The 23,412-nt window shown below is 38.9% G+C and overlaps 1 protein-coding gene across 1 annotated transcript; it reads right to left on the bottom strand.

Annotated features, from left to right (window-relative positions):
* Positions 1 to 2,901: 2,901 nt before the first annotated feature.
* nat15 (N-acetyltransferase 15 (GCN5-related, putative)) lies at positions 2,902 to 17,162 on the bottom strand. Its single transcript, XM_038269259.1, has 6 exons — positions 16,940 to 17,162; positions 13,377 to 13,492; positions 12,192 to 12,321; positions 9,991 to 10,087; positions 7,692 to 7,926; positions 2,902 to 3,192 (listed from the first exon to the last, which is right to left on the bottom strand). Exons 2-6 carry the CDS (start codon positions 13,484 to 13,486, stop codon positions 3,036 to 3,038), a joined length of 729 nt encoding a protein of 242 aa, XP_038125187.1. The 5' UTR covers positions 13,487 to 13,492; positions 16,940 to 17,162; the 3' UTR covers positions 2,902 to 3,035.
* Between the last annotated feature and the right edge of the window lie 6,250 nt (positions 17,163 to 23,412).

Consider the following 23,412-nt stretch of genomic DNA (forward strand, 5'->3'; position numbering starts at 1 on the left):
TACCTGATGAATTAAGTTTGGTAAAAATAGTTTAAAATGTGAGCGTTTATTTTGGGAATCGCATGTTATACAGGCAGTGGGGGCGCTAGGGGGCGCTATTGCTACCCCTTGAAATGCCATAGAACACCTAAGAAAAAACATTTGATTAATACGTTTTCACCAAAGGTAATATTCTGATACATCTTGTGAAAAATAAATAAATAAAAATATACCTTACCAGTAGTTACTCTACGGTAGATAAACTCACTATGGATTTTCTGTGAAAATATATATTTTTTGTAATGTTTTAGATTCTTTAAATCATCAAAATATTTTCTGTTTTATTCAGAAAACATCAGCCTCATCTTTAGGCTGCTGGAGGAACAGCTTAGTTTCAGTTTTTATACGCAATGCTGAATATAATTCATCATATAAAACTGATGCTTAAGTTAAAGTTTGCTGGAAATGTTTTTTTTAAAGATAAAACCGATAGGAAAAGTGTTTCAATATGAAATAAGGATTAAAAACATGGAGGTTTAGGATGGTGATTCTTTCCCATCATTTTGTCTGTTTCATTTTTTAATCATTTTTCTGAACTCTGGTTGATAAGCAATAGCTGACTTTCTTCTTTCCATTATTTTTTTTACTTTTATCAGATTAAAGTCCTTTCTGTAACTATTGAAGATGTTTTATCCGTTAAACGAGGGGAACCAACAATTTTGTCCCCGTCTGTAAATGAGACCATCTAAGCTTCTACAGGCAAAAAGCCATCTAGGAAACATTTAGGCTAAAAATAATACGATTACTATAGGCCCCTCGTTAATAAATACATAAAGTTTTTCCCACCTAACTTGATGAGAGAAAAATCAAGGATGAACCAGGTTAAAACGAGACCAAGACTGCAGTAATTGAAATGAAACAGATTTATTGCATAAACAAAGTCTGCACATAACTTGGATCACCTTCCAAAGGGCAGGAAGAGTGAGAAATGTTCAGGTTTCCACAAAAAAAGAACAGAAAACTTTAATGATTCACACTGTCACCCAAACCTCCCCAAAGCTTTATTCCAGGTAAAAAAAAAAAAAAAAGCACAATCAATCTTGTATTTGCTCAGTAGATTATGGGCATAAGCCCCCCCCAACCAGAACCTCAGAAGCATAAAATGAAATAAAAACAAACTGGGTGTTGTTCACTGATAAAGTCACTGTTAGCTTTTGGCACTCACACGCTGTGTCCCATTTACAGCTGGAAGTCCAGGCCAGATTCAAATAAATGACCAGAAAACATAAAATATTAAACTAAAAGGTATAATATTCTCACTGGACCAACATCTCAATGTTTTATTCTTTAGCCGAGGTCCCAAAATGTGGGAACGTGAACTAATCTGCTGCAACTGCATTGAAAAAAACGATCTAGAAATAAGAAAAGAATTCTTAAATTAAGTGTATTTACTTTTAATTTGAGCAGGTAAATGAGTTTACCAATGAGTTAGTATTTTTATTCTTAAAATAAGATAATTAGAAAATATGCTCTTGACATAAGACAATGCAATTGTGTTTTCTTATTTTAAATGTAACTTGTCTTGTTCCATTAGCAAAATGTCTCTTTTACCTCCTCAATACAAGAACAAATGCACTTATTTTAAAAACAAATTACTTTAGATTTCGATTTTTTCCAGTTTGGTCTGATCACTGAACTCTACAAATAACTAATCCTGATAGTTTCACAGCCTGAACAGGAAAATATTTCAAAGAATAGCTTCAAATACTCGGAGTGAGTGAAGTAGTCAATATCTTACCTACAGTAGAAAACTCAGTTTTCTTTTTCATTTATTCCCACCCTGACTGCCTCACTTCCTGTTTCCAGAACTGTTGTTCTCTGGGTAAAATAATCTGTTAAATGTTTAACATGAAGTGTTGGAACCAAAGTCGATGTAACCAAGACATTTGTCTACTGCAGGTAGGAAACCATCAACGGTTTCTAAGGTAAAAAACCTTTAGTTTTTGTCTGACAGATCAAACTTCTGACCCTGTGAAGCGAATGAAACGCAGCAGAACGACAAACCCAGTGCTGAGAAACAAACGCACACCTGAATGTCCTCTGGACGCTTTGATGTCTTCTAATCTCTTTAACAGGCCGACATAAAAAATCTAAACCGGGTCGATTTTATTTCTTCACATTTAGAAATTTCTTTACATTAGCAGCAAAGTTAGAAGAGGAGGGATTCAGCTTTTAAAACCTCTAAAACCGAGAAATGAATGTGGATCAACTATAATCTGCCTGCTAACAAAAAAACCCCAAAACAACAGATTTTAAAGCAGAAATTTAAAACAAATGTCCCACTTTCTCCGTTTTAGTTTAATAACATTTTATTTCTACTAAATTACATATAACCAGCTTAACAATAATGGATTATTTTTGTGCCAATTTATAAAAACTAAATTAATTCAGGCTTAAATTTACTCTAAAAAAGGGGAATTATGGGATGGATGTTCATCCAACTGAGCCCAGCGACATACAATAGAATCCACAAACATTTTAAGATAGATTTATATATTAGCTAAATATAATATATATACAAATAGAATACATAGTATCTGACAAGATAAAGGAGATATGGTAACGGTAAAACTTCAGTCTCATTATGGGTCTGTTCATCCAGTGAATAATCTCAGCTTCCTTAGATAACGCGGTGAATTTACAGACAGGGTGATGACCTCAGTGGCGTAGTGTTATATCTATATCCAAATACAGGAAGTGAATAACTAGAAAAGCTGCGGCTTTTCCTCCAAAAATCGCCTGCAGCTACTAAAAATACGACCCTGTTTAGGCTGCAGGTTTAGGACCAGATGTGGTGGAGAATGAGGAGATGTTGAACCTGAGTCCTTTATGGTGCACGCAGGAAGAGGGAAGGCATGAGAGAGAAAGAATGTGGTGAACTTGGTCTGTACAGGGGAAGACTGACGGAGGCTCCTAAAAATAAAAAACATGACATTAAAAACAGACAAAGAGGCTCAGGCAGCCGGCAGAACGGAGGCGCCGTTGGTTGTTCCGCGTCACATGGTCCTGCTGTACTGGATGCCGGTTTTTGAAGCGATGTTGGACCAGGGGAGCAGCGAGCGCAGCAGCGACTGGGCCTGGCGGTACAACCTCTGAGGGATGGAGCAGGGGCTCAGGCTGGCCAGAGTAGAACCGATGTGCTGGATGTAGTCAGTAGAGGAGAACGTTAAGGAGGAATCCATCATTACCAGTATCCTTATCAGCGTCTTACATCTGAACTAGAGCTTAGCTGAAGTGGAGGGAGGACCGTAGATGGGGTTTGAAGTACAAATAAAACTCTTTTTGGGTTAAATGTTCTTTATAAATCAGCTGAAGATCATTCTGATCATACAGGGAGCTTCTGAAAAGTCCTTTTTAATCCGCTCCACCTTACTGCGAAATCCCACATCCTCCATCACCGCCCCGCTTCGCTCCAGACTGCGCAAAGCAAAGCCTACAGCCTCCGCTCTTCCTCCCATCATGCGCCCCTCCTAGCAGAGCATGCGCTATATTATTATTCAATTCAAAGGAGCAAAACATGCGCAAAAGAACGCTTAATGTTATACGACATAAAAAAATCCCCATCAGCATCCAGGACATGCAGTTTCTGCCCAAATATTTTCTTTTTGTTGTGGATTTTTGTAACTGGGATAACTACGATCATACATGCTTTGTATAAACTAAGTTTGTTCTCTATTTCCTAACTTAGCATCTCTTCATCCATGCCTGCGATAAGAAGTTTGTTTTGAAGTTGTGAGATGCTCTCTTGGAAGTTCTTGTGACTGGATTTGATTAAACTTTTAAGCCTTTTGATTGAAATGAGAAATCTGCTTCCTGGTATGTTAAAGTACCAATAGTTTGCATCCAATCATTTAATTAAACTTAGTTTTTGGGAATATTTATAGTTCCTGACCTGTCGTTACTATATTTTAATTTGACAAACCGGATCTTCTTGAGTTTCTTTCCTGTTTGGTGAGATTCCAAATTCCACGCAAAAAATAGCTTGACTCCATATTTTGGCGGTGAAGAATGGAGGAGACGTACGTGGACAGTGAGGTGCGGAGGACTAGCGGTGGACGTGGAAATGCTATCATTGATTAACATGACAGAAAATACTCTGCATGACGTACGTGATCGGAGCGCTGACGGAGTACGTGGAATCTGGGAGTTAGTCATTTCAAAAACAGTAAAAAAAAAACCAATCCACTGGACTTTGTTTCCAAGTTTAAAGACGTTTCGCTTCCCATCCAGGAAGCTTTTTCAATTCAAATGTCAGTTATAACATTGAGTTGTTTTATACATTAGCCTAACAAAACAGACATCCCAAGTCGTTGTTGACGGATGCCCGCGAGTCACATAAAAATTATCCCGGATTTTAGACTATGTGAGGCGGTGTTTTTTTAATGCTAGTGAGAGCAGGCAGGCAGTACAATAATTTGTGCACCATGTGCGGATTAGAACTACTGTGATTGTGCACAAACAACAAGAGAGCGGGGTATCGGGAGGAGGTTGCCGGTGAAACCTGTGCAGCGTATCTGTCCAAAGTGATGCTCTGTTCAACCAGCGTTCCAGGCGACTGGTTGATCAGAGAGCTGATTGGATCAATCCGATAAGTTTACTTTCTGGCAGTCACCTGGTTACCACTCAAAGCTGTGCATCCTGGAAAACGGCAGAGGTTGAATCCTCGAGTAAAAAACTAAAATATAGGACTTATTTTATAGCAGAATGTACTAAAGTATATCCACGTCTAGTGGAGGGGAGGAACAGTGGCAGATCTAGACCAAATTTACAAGGGGGCCAGCGTGTTTTCATGGGGGCCCAGAAAAGCATGAAATAAAAAACAGGGCAAGAGATTCAAATATATTAAGAGAGCTGCATAAAGGGAAATGTCTTTTCAATGAGGTTCAACAAAAATTCAATTTCTTTTGAGGTCAATATACATTTAAAATGTAGGAATTTTACATATTTTTTACTTAATTTAAGTTACTGGGGCACTGGCCCCCATTGGCCCCTGTCTAGAACCGGCCATGGTGAGGAATGATGACACCGTGGCAAAGTGCACTGTATGCTGGAGTCCCATAAAAAACAGTAAGCATCATCCTGAAATTAGTTTTTGGAGATGTCAAACTAAGCTTTTTTTTTTTCCTTAGGAAACATGCAAATTGAAATGGACCAACGGGTCCACCCCTTTGGAATGGGGGTTGTTTTGGCCTCTTTTGTTAGCCTGCGGGATAATAACATATACTTCATCGCCTAACATGGGGCTTGTTGCTGTCATGAAAAATACTGCGTGGCGTTCTTGCAAACCGCAACTCAAGCCCCCATTTACACTATCCTCTGAAAACCGATCTGTGCCCAGTTTGGACCGGGCTTAGACCAGTTAACCGCGCCGGGCTCAGTTCCTTATGACCGTTTACACACAACGCTAGCACGGTTCCTCGCCTCCTAGTGACGATCTACGGTATTACTGCTCTCTAGAGGGAAAGATTTTGTGATTATGTTTCGTTTCGCCCAACATTACCTGGATACCGTCCTCCGCCCAAATTGCAATAAGAGCCTCAGTCTCGGCGTCATCCCAGGTCGCACCAATCTCTTTTGAAGCCATTTTTTAAAATTTAATGTTGAGAAGATTTTGGCCGTTTCTCCATTCACTAGAACGCGAGTACGAACTCGTGTCCTCGCCAAGTATGTTCAGAACAGGAGCACGCTGCATAAATATTGGTCAATTGGAACAGAAGCGTACTCGTGACGACACCACACGCTTGGCTCGTCTGAAGCTGCATTGGAGCTCCGCGGGTTGCCACGGTCCTCTCAACTTTTTTTTTTATTCCGCATTAAATTGGTAAATGGGCCAAATCGTGACGCTTAAAAATATAATGTTCTCGCCTCAATGATCTTAAAACGTTCCTTTATTGAACAACAGAAAAGTAAACTTTTAACTTAATACTCTGAGCTCTGTGAGCGCTAACCTGGAAGCTGCTGCTGTCGCAGTGCATGCTGGGACTGCTGTCAATCTCAGGAACAGACACGTCTGCTCAGATGCATGCTGGGTAAAGAGAGAGGGGCGAGAACAACATCCGAGGCCTTTGTCCGTTCTTTGTCTTCTTGTTTTTGTGAATTGGAACAATACTAGGGCTGAGGATGATGACCTTTCACGAGCACATCAGAATGCACAAGTACACATATTGAGAAACGGCCTTTGATTAATGTTTAAAGTTCTTCTTCCTCTATTTTGTGGCAGTTGGCAAGCAACTTACTGATGTAAATTACCCCCCAACTACTGGAGGCTGACTGTAAGGAGATGAGGCGGTCCGCTCATGCGTTCTTTGTTAACTGAGAACCGAGCCAGAACTGAACCACGCCGAGCCTTACTGATGAACTACTACCAGTTTAGTAGACTTTGGTTGTGTCTGGTGCGGTCCGGTTCAGTTGTGCGTGCCATTTACACTTAAGTCATCTCGGTTACCGTGCTCGGAGCGTTCTCTGCATGGTTTCAAAGGGGTAGTGAAAATAGGGTGTAAATAATAATCGTTTTGTATCGATGCATCGATCCAACAGCCGACGATCCGATGCATCGATACGTCTGCAAGAGTATCGATACATGTGGTCTATTTTTATCCATTTGCTCCTGGACGTAATTCTTACTCCCATGCTGCGGTGGCACTAAACCTGTTTTTCTCTCCTACCTCGCTTCCTTTAGCCACTACCCTCTTTCCGCATGCACACACAGTCGCGTAAACAGTAGGCAAGACAGACATGGCGGAGGAAAAAGATTATGTATTTTTGAGTATCGAAAATAATCGAATCGTTGGGTCAGGAAATCAATACTGAATCGAATCGCCATGATGGGTGTGATTTACACCCCTAGTAGTGAAAATGGGGCTATAGTAAACAGCATTTCAGTATCATCAGGGCAGTGCTGTGAATACAGGCAGCTAAAGTTTTCCCAGAACCCCTCAGTGACGTGCATCCGCCAAGTAAACCAGACGCCACTTACATTTAAAACATCTCAGAGTGAACGCATCATAATTGGGTCTTTATCACATATTTAGTCTCTAGCTCTATTTCTAAGAATCTGGTTCTCCAGAGATATGAGGCTCCGCCCCCATATGAGTGCTCTGTATGTACAGACAGGACTTTTTAATGGCTTCTTGTTGCCACTATAACACAGAGTTTCCACCTAAGCTGTAAATCTCTGCAGATCCTCCAGAGTAACCAAAAACACTCTCCTTCACTGCAAAAACGATTTTTTTTTAGAAAACTTCTTAAATGAAGTGTATTTAACCTTAATTTGAGTGAGTAAATAGGATGACCTGCCAATGTACTAAGTATTTTACTCTTAAAATAAGACATTTACACTTGAAATAAGACAATGCAATTGTTTTTTTTATTTTAAATATAAATTGTTCTATTGGCAAAGTGTCTCACTTACCTTAATTCAAGAAAAAAATCACTTATTTTAAGAAAAAATACTTCTGCTTTTTGCTCTGTTGTTTTACTGTTTAACCATCTAATAATGGGTGGAAACCAAGCATCCTTTCCCTCTTTTTAATCAATATGTTCTATAATCCTATTAAAATAGATAGAAGTTTAGTGGGAAAATGTCTAACAGGTTTAAAGGGTATAAATGCTTTTGAATGATGCCATAAACTTGCACTGCAGTGAAAGGATATAATATTGTCCAGGGCGGATGGCCGCCGTTGATGTAGAGCACGTAGGTGAATCCGTCTTTGAGGACGCCGCGTATGGAGTAGTAGTAGGGAAGGTAGTGGTGCTGCCTGAAGTCCCTGTTCTCATAGAAGTGGATGGCAGTGTTGTTGGTGGTGAGGACGTGCAGGTAGATTGCCTTGCAGTGGTCCTGAGCGACGGTTGAGATGTGCTCCTTCAGGCTGTCCAGCAGCAGGGAGCCTGGGTGGGTAGAGGGGGACGAGGAGAGCCACAGAGCTCCATCACTAAAACATCAAACCTCTACTGAACATCAAACACTTCACAGGATGTTGGAGTGGAATTTACGAGTAATAAAATAAAAAAAGGTTCCTTAAAGAAGACGTTTTATGAAATTAAACCAGGTCAAACTAAAACGTCTGGATAGAGCATGTTGACAGACTATTTTTTTCCATCTAAAATGCAAAATATTTACATAATTCTTTTACAATTTTGACATAATTACTGCTCTAAGTAGGTCTGGCTTCAGCTTCAAGCATACTTTAGAGGCTGTAGACTCCAGTTAACAATCGATTACTAAGTAAGTAGATGATTATTTCAATAATAGATTAATTCCAACCCCCATATAGGTTAATCTCTGCTCTACAGTCTGTTCATTCAGCTCCTGCAGACTTGTCTGCATCAATTTCCTTTTCTTTAGCTTCATAAACTACAATGTATGTAGGACTGCACCTCAACTAATGTTCTACATTAAATCACATCTTTAAGGTGAGACCTGTAGATCCTCATCAAAAACAGAGAAATTTATCTTTTTTTTGAAGAGCAAACAAAAAGCACGTTCCTCTTAGGAAGAACCTTTTATTTCTAATTAAATCTTAATGGGTCTAAGGTAGACTTATGGCGTACTTATAACAACTGAGGCCATATCAGCTGTAAGAGAGAAAAAAAAAATGGTGATTGGTGATCCACTGGTTTACAAGTCCTGAATCGATTCGATTTTGATTCAAACGGTTCTAAATTGATTAATTTTGATTCGATCTGTTTTTACAATAATGAAAGTGGTTCAACTGTGTTTCCATAAAACACTCATGTATTACATTTTTTTGTCACATTAAACACAAAGTGCAAACTTGTAAATCAGACAGTTTAAACTTGAGATGTGAACAAAACTGTCTTAAAAGTGCAAACTTGTTTGTTAAAAGTGAAAAAGTAAAGCCATACTCGAGCAAGCAGACGTGACGGGGGGGGGGACACAGCAGACATGCATGAGCTGCATTATCTTCACTGCACTAACCACATGTGCAGCGTTGTCTGTAGCAACTACAGGGTGTTTGCTGCTTAGCCCCCATTTGTTAAAGGAATAGTACACCCAAAACATGATTAGCCTTCATTTTCTACTCACCCCCATGCTGAACAACACCCTGGAGTACTTTTTTGATATCTCAAATGCATCTGGAGATCTGGGAGGCTTCTTGTAGTCTGCTGACATTCAAATAATGGAGGTCTATGGTGCCCGAGGCAGAAAGGTCCATAAAAATCCACAAAAAACGTGTCAATATTCCTCCATACTGCTCGTCCAATGTATTCCAAGTGTCCTGAGTGGGTAGCATCCAGAATTTACTCGAAACGAAGTCATTTAGAATGTTTTTAGAGCATAAACAGTAGTGTATAGGATTTCCTAAAAGCGCGTTCACGAGTCTAGGGAAACCACGGCAGACCAAACCAGACGAAAGTGCGCATTCAGCTCGGCGAAGAACTGATGCTCTTCCTCAACACTGAAGTCCTCAGACATTTTTCTTTCGTTGTTTCTTTCTTTGCACAGGTAAACAGCACATTTCTTCTTCTACGCTTGCATCATCGGCAGAGCAGACGCTGAATGCGCACTTTCATCTGGTTTGGTCTGCAACGGTTTCCGTAGGCTCGTGAACGCGCTTTCAGGAAATCCTATACACTACTGTTTATGCTCTAAAAACATTCTAAATGACTTCGTTTCGAGTAAATTCTGGATGCTACCCACTCAGGACACTTGGAATACATTGGACGAGCAGTATGGAGGAATATTGACACGTTTTTTGTGGACTTTTATGGACCTTTCTGCCTCGGGCACCATAGACCTCCATTATTTGAATGTCATAAATCAAATAATGATTTAATTTCAGCCAAAAAAAAAACAGACTGTAGCTTTACTCTGATAATAAAACAGATCTGATTACACTGAAGATCAACGTCCAATAGATCATCTAAAATGAATGCCTGTGCAATAAAACATCTGTTTCCTTTTAATGACGCCTATGGAAGCAATCATACCAATGCCGTGTTTCCTGAACTCTTTGACCACTCCTAGGCTGAGGATGTAGGCCACCTGCGTCTCCACAGGAAAACTGGAGGCCAGGATGTCTCCATCCTAATGGAAGCAGAAGTCACAGAAAAAGTCATCAGAATCAAACGTTCTCCATGATTGCTAAACATTTCAACCATTATCAATGCTTTGTAACTGGAAACCAGCTTCCAGTCTCTCCCTGATCCTTCCTATGCAGGCTGGATCTGAGGCTATGCAAACTGCCTGCAGCGAAGGCAAATTCTACACATGCAAATAGTCCCAAATGGAAATGATAAGAGCTGACATGTTGGAGCGATAAAGGAGAGGACAGATTGTTTTAAACACCAGAGAAGCAGGGATGCTTTGATATCACACCTGATAGTGACTTAGTCAAAACATCAGCTGTGTATTAAAGCACCGAAGGGGACGGTTTTATTTTAAGGTCTAAATTTCAATCAATTTTATTCTCATTTTGCCTTTCACACCTGAGACACGTTTTCAGAGGTTTGCCAGAGGGGCGCCCTAAAAACAGGCACCACTGGCAGTGCACAGTCACAACTGTTCACTTCCATCTCACCTGTTCACACCAGCCTCTCCTGTTCACTTCAGCCGCACCTGTACATACCAGCCTCACCTGTCACTTCCACCAGACCTTTTCCCACCAGCCTCACCTGTTCACTTCTGCCACACCTTTTCACACCAGCCACACTGGTTCACACCAGCCACACCTGTTCACTTGTGCCACACCTGTTCACTTCCACCAGACCTTTTCACACCAGCCACACCTGTTCACTTGTGCCACCTGTTCACTTGTGCCACACCTGTTCACTTGTGCCACACCTGTTCACTTCCACCAGACCTTTTCACACCAGCCACACCTGTTCACTTCTGCCACACCTTTTCACACCAGCCTCACCTGTTCACTTCCACCAGACCTTTTCACACCAGCCACACTGGTTCACACCAGCCACACCTGTTCACTTGTGCCACACCTGTTCACTTCCACCAGACCTTTTCCCACCAGCCTCACCTGTTCACTTCCACCAGACCTTTTCCCACCAGCCTCACCTGTTCACTTCTGCCACACCTTTTCCCACCAGCCTCACCTGTTCACTTCTGCCACACCTTTTCCCACCAGCCTCACCTGTTCACTTCTGCCACACCTTTTCCCACCAGCCTCACCTGTTCACTTCTGCCACACCTTTTCACACCAGCCACACCTGTTCACTTGTGCCACACCTGTTCACTTGTGCCACACCTGTTCACTTGTGCCACACCTGTTCACTTCCACCAGACCTTTTCACACCAGCCACACCTGTTCACTTCTGCCACACCTTTTCACACCAGCCACACCGGTTCACACCAGCCACACCTGTTCACTTGTGCCACACCTGTCCACTTGTGCCACACCTGTCCACTTGTGCCACACCTGTTCACTTCCACCAGACCTTTTCACACCAGCCACACCTGTCACTTCCAACAGAACTTTTCACACCAGCCACACCTGTTCACTTCCGCCAGACCTTTTCACACCAGCCTCACCTGTTCACTTGTGCCACACCTGTTCACTTGTGCCACACCTGTTCACTTCCACCAGACCTGTTCACACCAGCCACACCTGTTCACTTGTGCCACACCTGTTCACTTCCACCAGACCTTTTCACACCAGCCACACCTGTTCACTTGTGCCACACCTGTTCACTTGTGCCACACCTGTTCACTTGTGCCACACCTGTTCACTTGTGCCACACCTGTTCACTTGTGCCACACCTGTTCACTTCCACCAGACCTTTTCACACCAGCCACACCTGTTCACTTCTGCCACACCTTTTCACACCAGCCACACTGGTTCACACCAGCCACACTGGTTCACACCAGCCACACCTGTTCACTTGTGCCACACCTGTTCACGTGTGCCACACCTGTTCACTTGTGCCACACCTGTTCACTTCCACCAGACCTTTTCACACCAGCCACACCTGTCACTTCCACCAGAACTTTTCACACCAGCCACACCTGTTCACTTCCGCCAGACCTTTTCACACCAGCCTCACCTGTTCACACCAGCCTCACCTGTTCACACCAGCCTCACCTGTTCACACCAGCCTCATCTGTTCACTTCCACCAGACCTTTTCACACCAGCCACACCTGTTCACGTCTTCATTCGTGCTGCGCTGCAGAACTGACCTCCTTGTGTACTTTGGTCCGGCTCTTGATCTCGGCCACGATCATCCCCACGATGCTTCCTCTGAAGGTGGCAGCGAGGGAGAAGAATTTCTTGTTGGAGGTGATGTCTTGATACCATGAGTCTGGATACCTGGAGACAAACAGGGATCAGAACATCTCCGGCTGTGAAGCCAAAGCTACCCACAGCAGACCCACTAAAAATACACACAATCACTGTATTATCGATAAATGAGAAGTATGAAGTAATTATATTTATATTGAAAATCAACATTTGATTATCATTTAAACTGTGTTTTTCATTGTTTATCGATTGTGACATTATTTGTTCACTTTTACAACTTAACGGCATATTAATTGATTAAATCAAGTATTAGATCTTTTATATTAGATATTATCATCTACTAATATCATAGGACATTTATTTATTACATAATATACTTTGACCCTCCATACATATCATTAAACATTACAAAGACTCTAAAACCATCTCTCCACTCCCACTTTGGGGACAAAAATACACATCGTTGGAAAACAAATAATAATAAAAAAAATTTAACCCAGCTTTAGGACAAAGTACAACCATAAATGTCTGTTTTCCCAATCAAAAAAATGCATAATTAAGAATTAGAAGAACCTGAATATATGCTGCCCTAAAGTAAAGGCAGGGACTAACATCTGCACATCATCCCACCATGGAGGTGGCAGCAGTATGCTGTGGGGAGGGCAGCTGCTCAGAGTTGAAGATAGATAATAATGAGACATCATCTAGGAACCACTAGTAAACCTGCAGATTGAGAGCGAAGTGCTCTGTTAGGAACATAAGGAACAATCAGATCTCTGATATCAGATGGAGCTTGGCCATTTAAGGCTTTATATGTGAGAAGGAGGATTTTAAATTATATTCTGGATTTAACAGGAAGTCAATGAAGAGAAGCTAATGATGTGTTGTAAATTGGCGCTATATACATAAAGTGAATTGAATTGAGTTTGTGAGTTCTGGGTCTCTGAGCAAGACCCTTAACCCCACACTGCTCCCGGGGGGCCCCACGATGGCAGCCCACTGCTCCCCAAGGGGATGGGTTGAATACAGAGGTAAATTTCTCAAATGTGAGATCAATAAAGTTCAAAATAAAAAAAAAATGAAATGACCAAACCCTAAACATGCAAAAAGGGTTGAAAGCTTACTCGATGGGGAACCAGTCACCACAGAGCAGTTTGACGTTGTCTATGTCATCGTGACAAAGGAAGCGGAGCTGGACTTCACTAAGAGCTGTGGGAGGCACCACGTCACTCATTCACACCTGCAGGGTTTAAAACAGGAACAGGTCAGTCTGCAAACATTTGTCATGCAAACATACAGCTTCAGTACGCAGGAGTCTGAGTGTAGAGCAGGTGGAAAGATCAACTCATTGAATTTGGAAACGGGGGATTTTAAAGAAAGACCAACTTTGTTCCATTATTGTTGCAAACAGTGTAAATGGTCATTTTAAATCAAACATAGAAATGAAACTTTAAAAACATTTCAAAAAAGGTTTAGAGAGAAACTTTGTTTTATTCAAATGTATTTTAAATTTATTTCAAATCTTATACATTTTTTGAACACATTTTCATTTTTTTTCCCTTTTTCCCTTTTTATTTTTTATTTTTACTTAAATCTCTGTTATTCAGGTTGAGTTTTACAAATTGTATTTATTTTTAAATTGCATTTTACAGATCCTTGCAAAAAATACTGGAACAGAAGTCACCCCCTAAATATCTGAGTGTCCATGTTTCAACCAAAAACAGCGTTTATAAACAAAAAAAACATTTAATGATTAGACTGTTAGTGTGAGGAAGTAACTTAACCAAAATAGAAGCATCACAGGATTTAATCTGTTAGAGGAAATACTTAAAAAAAACTCCAATATTTATAATACCAGGAACTTCCTTCTATTTTAAATCAAAATACCTGTCTGTCAGAAAGAAAAAGTTTTACAAGATGAAGAATGAATTAAGGATGTTTTTCACAGTTTGGCAGAAACGAAAAGATTAACAGATTTAAAGTTATAAAAATGGCATTTAAGAACTAATTTTCTAACACTCTTTTGTTGAAAACAATCATCCCTTTCCTTATAAAGTCGGTTCCACTATCACCTTACAGAACAGGAGCTGCCTTTATATATAAATTAATGTTCTAAGGTCTTCCTGCACACCACCTGGGCGCCGTGTCTGGGTAGCAGGTTCGCTCTCTGGTTGGTCTAATTCTTTATTCTCTACACTTTCTCAGCTTTCCAGAATTTGCTGTCTGGTTGATGAGCTTTGTTGTGTATCCTTGTGACATTTTAATTATGTAATCGTTAGACCCAGAAGAAAATAAAATACTGGTATCTTAACTTTTTTGATAATTCAGTAATAAAGTTGAAAGAAACAATTCAACATTTTATTATTATTAAATGTTTTTTATTTAGATTTTATTTAATGCCTCTCGCCCTGCACACTGTGACTTGTTTGCTGTTTAACTTTACTAAATTTGATTTAAGCATTTAACAGATATGAATTCAATGTCTTCATTTTCTGAATGTTCAAAGTACACCAGGATTTTTGTATTATTCATTATGAAATAGAACATTTACCTGCTGCCTTAGACCACCCTGTGCCTCTGAAATCAGTCCTAAAGGTAATCAGTAACACGTCTCTGTAATATTGTATTTTCTGGTTGCCTAGATACCTGTTGGTCGGTTTGTAGCAGACAAGTAAATGATGTGTAGGAAACAAAAAGTATGACGTCCCTTTCGGTTAAACCTGACCTATCAGTCGCACAATCAAACCTCAACCTGTTTTGGTTGTACTCATCTACACCAGTGGGTCTGATCACATCAGATGGTTACGAGGCAGTCTGCTGGTAAAGATTCTCAGTCATCCAGGTAATAGTCACTCAAAAAAGTTATAAAAAAACAACCGACTGGACCTTGCCTACAAGTTTGAAGACGTTTCGCTTCCCATCCAGGAAGCTTTTTCAATTCAAAATTTCATAAAATTAGATTTAAATTCATTGAATTGAAAAAGCTTCCTGGATGGGAAGCGAAATGCCTTCAAACTTGGAAACAAAGTCCAGTGGATTGTTTTTTTAAAGTCGTAGGGAAGCGGCTGTTTCAATCGTTGCATTTCTGAATTCTCCCGAGTGGTGCACGACTTTACACGAGTGAATAAAGTGAATGTGATTGGTCGTTTATCGAGGGGGCGGGATTGTTGTGGTGGAAGGTTTGCGAGCAAGTTTGGTTGTGGCCGGTTTGCGGAAGCATCTTGCTAACCAGTTAGCAACTTAGTGCTAATAGGTTCCCAATGGGAAATTCCATTGGGACCAAGTAGCACTAAATTGGTGACTTAGAAACAACACTGTCAAGGAACGCTATGGACAGAGGAAACATGCAAGAGGAGGAGAGTTTTGTGTCGGAGGCCGTGAATGAGTCTCCTCCATCATACATTTTTTTATTTAGAGGAGGAAAGCGGGGATGAAGATGTTGTGGAAGAGGATGCCAAGGTGGCAGAAGCTTGGTTTGGTGTAGAAGGCTTACAGCCGTACATGTTTGAGCCCTTGCCTCACAACGCTGCCAGTTCTGTTAGCTCTACGCCTGCTGAAGACACAGACGTCCATCCCCGTGAACACTGGGACGGAACTCAATAGGAAAGGAAATTATTCTTATGTCAACCGTTGCGTATATTAGCTGCGACATATGAATCAAGATGCTATGACCGAAAAAATTAAATTGACAGATGACCGGTAATATATGATTGGCCGAATTTAGGTGTTCAGGCTGACGTATAACTAACTGGCCTGCATAAGATAACGAGGAAAAAAAAACTGATTTTAGACAGGATTTTTTTTAAATAGAAATTTTCTAACTTTTGGGACAATATGGTCTGATAAAGAGTACATTTATTTACATGTTTAAGCCAGAAAGATCTGACATTTAAATATGATTTCCCTACGACTTTAACTTTTCGGAATTAGGAGGCAGTCTTCAACATCAACAATGCAGACATTCTGTTATTAATCACAGCCTTTACCAGAAAACTGGTTGTTTTTAACATCACAAAGACTTTTATCAAAGTAAAGCATCAAGGCAACTTTGTGCCATCTGAACAACATTACAGTAAATTCACAGCCAAAACAGTGAATGATTAATCTGTATTTCTAAAAGTCAAACACAAAGCTATATAACTGGAAAGTAAAGCTGCTCTCAGTCCAGAGGGATTTGGTTTTCTCTGGACATACAGGACAGCGACATGTACCCAGATACACATTCTCATCAGGAATCGGTTAAACTGACCTTAAAATAAAAATTAAAAAACACCGGATTCAACAAAATATCATTACTCTGAAAAAAGTAAAGCTTTTGATGGACAGAATGAAATAGACTCAAACGGTCCAACATTCAAGACACGTATGTTGGATAATAGTCCAGGGCTGAGCTTTATAAAACTGTCACAACCCGCTAATGACATAATAGAAGCAATATCCCTCTAACTGGCCCCAAAACACTCATCATATGGTCATTTAAGTGAAGGTAAATGAGCAGGTGACATAGGACAGGCTAGCTAGCTTTCATTTAGCATGGAAATAAACTTTTAGCTCAAATTATAACATGTATATAAGCTAAGTAGCAATGCAACGGAATAATATGTCATTTTCTAAAGAAGACAGCAATATATGGCTGCTAACAGAGAGGCTAACTAGAAGCTAATGCTCGGTGGCTAGGCTAACTCACCGCGTTTCAACGGTCGGACCGGAGGAAAGTGGAGCAGCACTGAGTTTCTGTGCTATCAGTCGGTTCTGGAGCTACTCCGGACACACCATGGTACCGACTCGGCTCTCAAACCCGCCTCATTACTGAGCCACTTCAACACAGGCTGCTGCACCAGTCCCTGCTCCGGAGAACAACTGGATGTTTTCTTCCTCTTTGGAGCCTGACAGCAGAGACCACTTCTTCTCCTACTTATTTAGGCTGCCTCTCAAGTCGGTGGGCGAACCACCGCCACACTGTGGCCTGGAGGTTTAACATGCGGAGTTTCATATATTTTATATAAACGGAAAGAAAGTGCTTTGAACCTAATTCATAATTAGTAATCCTGACGCGTAGTTGCAAACCCGCAACCTTCTAAAGCATTATTGGTGTTTTTTTTTAAATAGAATAAAAAAAAAAAAAAATCATTTTATTGTCCAACAATGGGGAAATTCTGGTGTTACAGAAACATTATTATACAAAAAAAATGATCAGACAAATGTGGCAGAGGCGTAGCTAGAAAATCCTAATAGGGGTATATTGGAACCCAGCAGGATAAAAAAAAGGAAGTAAATGGCACAAAGAAACAACATTTCTGTGGATCAAAACGTTCCTATACCCATTGTGAAACACGATGGCGGCAGTATTATGACATCAGATTCCTTTTCTTGAGCAGTAACAGGAAAGCTGTGGAAGGCTAATGGAGGTAAGCATTAGCTAATCCTGCATGTAAACTGCTTAGAGGCTAAAGCTAAAGTGATTAAAGTAAAAAATAAATAATTTAGATTAAAATAAAGCTATGCCCAAGGCTCAAGGACGGCCTAGTCAAAGTCAAAGCAGGAATTCAACTGAAAAATCTGTGACAAAATTAGTCAATAACCAATGTACATTGAGGGGTGGCCAAAAGCTACCAAAACCTCAGTCAATCTACACTGTTCCAACAGGAATAAGCACAACATCCATATTTTTTAAGTAAAGCCAAACTATACTTTCCTGCAGCCTTTGCTAACAAATAGAAACATATATTTAAATATCTACATGTAAATATGTAAATAAAAGGCATAGGGAACAAAATTCTTTCAGGTTTGAGTTCTGGGGCGAACATATTTCAGGTGTCATTACCTACTTTTATCAATAATCATTCTGCAAAAAAATTATATTAAAATCTACTAATATCCACATTTAACAAATTTTTGAGTTACTATTAAAGTAATTATTTATCTATGATTTAGACTCCTAGATGACTTGCAGAGGCACATAAATTTCTCTTTACCCCAAATATTTCAAAATTTACTTCTGAAAAGAGCATGAATTCTGTATCTATCATTTTTAATGTTTGCATATTGATGTACATAACTAACCAGTGTTTCTGTAGTCAAGTAGTTGTTAATATATGGAAAATATAAATGTTAAATAAGTTTAAGCATTCCCCTTTCAGAGTATTACTGCTGCCACCGTCTGTATTAGAGGGAAAAAATGGTAGGGGTCGGCCACAGGAGTGGCCAATAATTGGCTAAGGGTGGCCCTGGTCCCCCATCTAGCTCTACCCCTGAAATGTGGACCTTAGAAACATGTATAAAAACAACATAACAGTGAAGAGTTAAAAGATAAACAAATAAAATACTGTACTGTAAAGTGTTTTAACAATATAAAAAAAACTTTGCATCTGGAGAATAAATAACCAATATACAGCTATGGATACTTTTACAGTACTAAAATAAACCTGCAATGATAAAAAATTTATTTTTGCCACAAAATTTGAAAATATAATCAAAGGTCTCATAACTCTCATCCCATTGTTTGGAGAAAAAAGCTCTAAATCTGCCAAATTAGGGAGCCTTTTGATCTTCCTGCTGATATGTATAGATATCTCTATACCAGACATTACATTATTGATCATAAAGAGAAGGAGATAATTAATAAAGATCCAAATGATAAAGAACAATACTATAGAAAAGAAAATACCAACTAAAATACATGTTTCTATATTTTATAAGAGGCTCACAGCTGTTACCACCCAGAATATTTGGCATATAAAAGAGGAGACTGGAATTAAATCCCTGAAAGCAGATGAAGATAAAATAATATGTGGAGAGGATTTTAATTGTCAATTATGAAGAGAATTTCATGGAAAATTGAGAGCTAGATTTTTTTATAGCCTTGTTATTATGTCTAATTTTGTAAAAGGCCCTTCAGTGGAACATTATTGAGGATAATGTGTGGAAATAGGACAATATACACAAATATTCTGGGATCACAAATACTACAGAGATATCATGGTGGAACTTGTGAACATTTTGGGAATTTTTAATTATTGAAGGTCGTATCAAATCAGGATTTTAATGTAAATTAAATATTTATTACTTTTATCATTAGCTGCAAAACAAAATAAATAATAATAATAATTACAGCAAATTTCAAAGAACTGAAACCTAAAAAAAATAATAAATAGAAATGAAGTTTTACACTTGAATACCTGTCTCTTAGACCAAAGGTGGCGCTCTTTCAGCATTTCTTAGCATCTTGATGAAGACTTGATGAAGTTGTTGTAAGATTCAGGAAATTCTGTCATGAAGAAATGTTGTTTTGTTTATTTATTAAGACCATATTAAGAAAAGTAAGATGCATATGAGACGTGCTTCCTTTTTCTGTTTGTTTTATGGGAGATTTATGAGGAATTTATGTTTCTTCTTATTCCTCTTCTCACAGTTGTAGGTATTTAATTTCCATACTCAAGGATACAATAATAATACTCGATAAATGACACAAAACTGTAAATAAAAAGTTAAAAGAGAGCCGTCAGTATAACAACTTTAATTCTGCCACCAGGAATCATATCACCCTATAGCCACTAAAACAGAGAACCCAGGTAAAGAGAGGATTCATGAGAAAGAAGCCGTATATTTAATGTTTATGCTGATTACTTGTGCTCTTCAAAAATCTGGCCTTTAAAAAAGGAATGAGGCAAGATGGGGGTGAATTTATAGAAAAAAAAACTGTTTTAAGTTTGGTATAAACTACGTAAGGAACAGAGCAAACAGAAGGGAAGGAGATTATCTGATCAGTGGGTAACAAAACATTACTTTCTGACCTAGATGTAAAACACTGCACTTCACCCTGAACACGGGGTGGGAGCTGGCTCGGAGCTCGTCTGCCTGGCTGTGTGTTTCCTGGATGGGGCCACCGTTCACAGATGCTTTTTGTGTCTCTGCTTCTGTCTCCTTGAACCCCAGTCGGCCTCAGCAGATGGCCGCTCACACTGAGCCTGGTTCTGCTGGAGGTTTCTTCCTGTTAAAAGGGAGTTTTTCCTCTCCACTGTCGCTACAAGCATGCTTAGTGTGAGGGATAACCTTCGAATCAATGAGTTGATGCAATCAACTGGTTTTCCTTAGATAGTAAACTTTGAATCAATTTGACTGTATGATCTGGTTGAACTGTAAAGTGCCTTGAGATGTGTTGTGAATTGGCGCTATATAAATAAACTGAATAGAATTATATGCAGGTTGTTTGCTTCTCGATTCCAAAACAGAAAATAACTCTTCATAAATAAATAATGCGCAGGCCTGATATACAGATCTGTGAAGAGTAGAATCCATTTCAGCTCCAAAGTAGCTGTTTAATGGGAGGAGTGTTGGTCTTGGCAGGAAATTTAGGAAAAATTGGAAGCAAGGCAACAGAAATTTTCCATCCCTCATAACCCCCAAATAAACTTTTTTTATCAGACGTGGGCACCATCTGCTGCCTTCCCACTTTCTACTTTAAACCAAAGATATTTGCACATCCATTATGTCTACAAAATAAAAGCTGATATGAAGCTAACCACACATTCAAATATTTCATCATAACTACTGATAGCAGAACTTCTTCTTTTAACAACGTCCTCTGAAGGTCCAATTCAATGACTGGATAAATTGATGCTAATTGATGCTTTTATACTTCTATGCATTAAACGAGACTGATGGAAGATAGCTTCATGCTCTCATGGTTGCCTTAATGATTTATTTGGTCCCTTTTTTTGTTACATTTCTTTCTAGATTCTATGATGTGTGGATTAAACATTTTCAATTATGTTTCTTATGATTTAAACTTATGATTTAAAATGTAATTTTTATTATTCAATGGGAAAGTTTGTTTATTTGATATTTAAATCATGGTATAGATAAATTATTGAATTTTAATGTTAATAATAAATTCCTTATTAGATATCTATTTCATGATGTATTTTAGCCTCCATATGTGACGTTCTTATGCTTCAGCACTGATCCCGAGCTATCTCTATAGTTATGCTGCTATAGGCTTAGACTGCAGGAGGACATAAAGACTCCCTCCTTTTGCTCCATTCTATCTCTATTCTCCCACTCTACAGTATTTGTCAGTATGATCTCTAACGTTATTGTTCTGCTCTCTCTGCTTTTTCTCATCATAGCAGCTTCATAAGGTTTGTTCCTGTTTGGCTGTGACTCCATACTGGAGAGAAATATCAGCTGTGCTGCTGCCATCAGCATCATCATCAACATCCATAAGTCATTTGTTCTTTTCAATGTGTTCCAGTTCTCTTTAAAATACAATCATAATAAAGATACAAATGCTTTCACAAACAAAGCTAAATTTTCCATTACTGCAACATGTTGACTAAACTGGTGACTTAAAAAACACCAGCATTACTCTTTAGTACTTTGGCAAGAAATGCAAAATGTTGAGAAAAGGAAAGTTTTGAGTTTAAAAAACAAACAAAACAAAAAAAACCTAAATATTGGAAACTGTAACTCATACAGTCGTATGTTTACATTTATCAGTGCTGCACTTTAACAAATGAAAATGTCTTGAAAGATGCACTGAACGTAGTTTCTTTGTGTATACACTCTGTGTGTACAAAATGTCAATAAACTCTAAGTCTAAGTAAAAGAATATATTAAAGACTCATGGAAGTTGAGTCTTTGTGCATCCGGACAGTAAAACGCTATCTATATCTATAACTGTATCTATATATATATCTATATATATATATATATATATATATATATATATATATATATATATATATATATATATATATATATATATATATATATATATATCTGAAACCAGCAGGATAAAAAAGAGGAAGTAAATGCAACAAAAAAACTACATCTCCATGGATCAAAATGTTCCTATACCCATTGTGAAACACGGTGGTGGCAGTATTATGACGTCAGATTCCTTTTCTTGAGCAGGAACAGGAAAGCTGTGGAAGGCTAATGGAGGTAAGCGTTAGCTAATCCTGCGTGTAAACTGTTTAGAGGCTAAAGCTAATGTGGTTAAAGCAAAAAAAGAATTAATTTAGATCAAAATAAAGCTATGCTCAAGGACGGCCTAGTCAAAGTCAAAGCAGGAATTCAACTGAAAAATCTGTGACAAAATTTGGATGAAGATGTTAACCCCTAGAACCCTACGGACCCACCGGTGGGTCCAGCTGCTACGTGACCTCATAATTTTAACAAACCCCCAGTATTGATGTAAAAAACACATTTGGCACAGTTTGGTGACATTTTTGGATAAATGTGCCAAAATGGCCTCTCCGCCTAAGAAATTTCTCACTAATACCATTCTAAAATAAATATGATTCATCTGATTGAGTCCAAATTTGGTATATTTTTACACAACATTTAGATTTAAAAGTCTGTACTACTTTTTTGTGCTATAAATAATATTTTGGTAGTGTTTTGCAATGTTTATGTCAAAGAAAATTTTGGCGAGGTTCAAAAAATGCAAAATATTTTGTATTTTGTCCCTAATATTTCAGGCAGGGTCAAAGCTACAATGGTGCTGACACCAGAAAACCATTCTATGACATCTTACCTTTACAGACGTACCAAAAGTTTCTTCTTAAATCTAATAGCTGTGAGGCTATAAGTGATTTACTTTTGTGTGTTTTTGTCAGGCAGAAATTTATTTATACCCCCTGAGGGTGTAAGAGGTTAACAGATTCTGTCCATAGTTTCTGAGCTGACCTGCAAAGGTAAGTTGGTTGTCGATGTCCAAACCCCGTAAAGACAAACTATATAACCTTAAATTGATTTAATTTGTGGGTAACACAGTAAAAAAGGGCTTAATGCCATATCACAACACACATCATTCAAATTTGCAAAGAGATAAAAATACAGAAATCTATTTTATCTGCACTTTAGACGCGTTTCTGTGTGTTGGTCAACATCTACAACTTTATCTAAAGAGTTGAAGTTTTGTTAATGAAATGTAATAATGTGAAGGGCTGTGAATACTTTTGGAAAGGGCAGCTGCCCATCTAATGCAGCTGTTAGGGCCAAAGTGGAGTTTATGTTGCAGAAATGTTACTATCAAAAGACAAAAATCCAGAAGGAAAGTTAGCTTGTTATACAGTGTGGCAGTTTGAACAGGATTCCTGAGCTAAATTCATCACCCATCCTTCATCTCTGCTCCTAGCATGCAGTCATCACATG

This window comes from Cyprinodon tularosa, unplaced genomic scaffold (genome assembly GCF_016077235.1).
Source record: "Cyprinodon tularosa strain WSP-4 unplaced genomic scaffold, ASM1607723v1 ctg726, whole genome shotgun sequence".
NCBI lineage: Eukaryota > Metazoa > Chordata > Actinopteri > Cyprinodontiformes > Cyprinodontidae > Cyprinodon > Cyprinodon tularosa.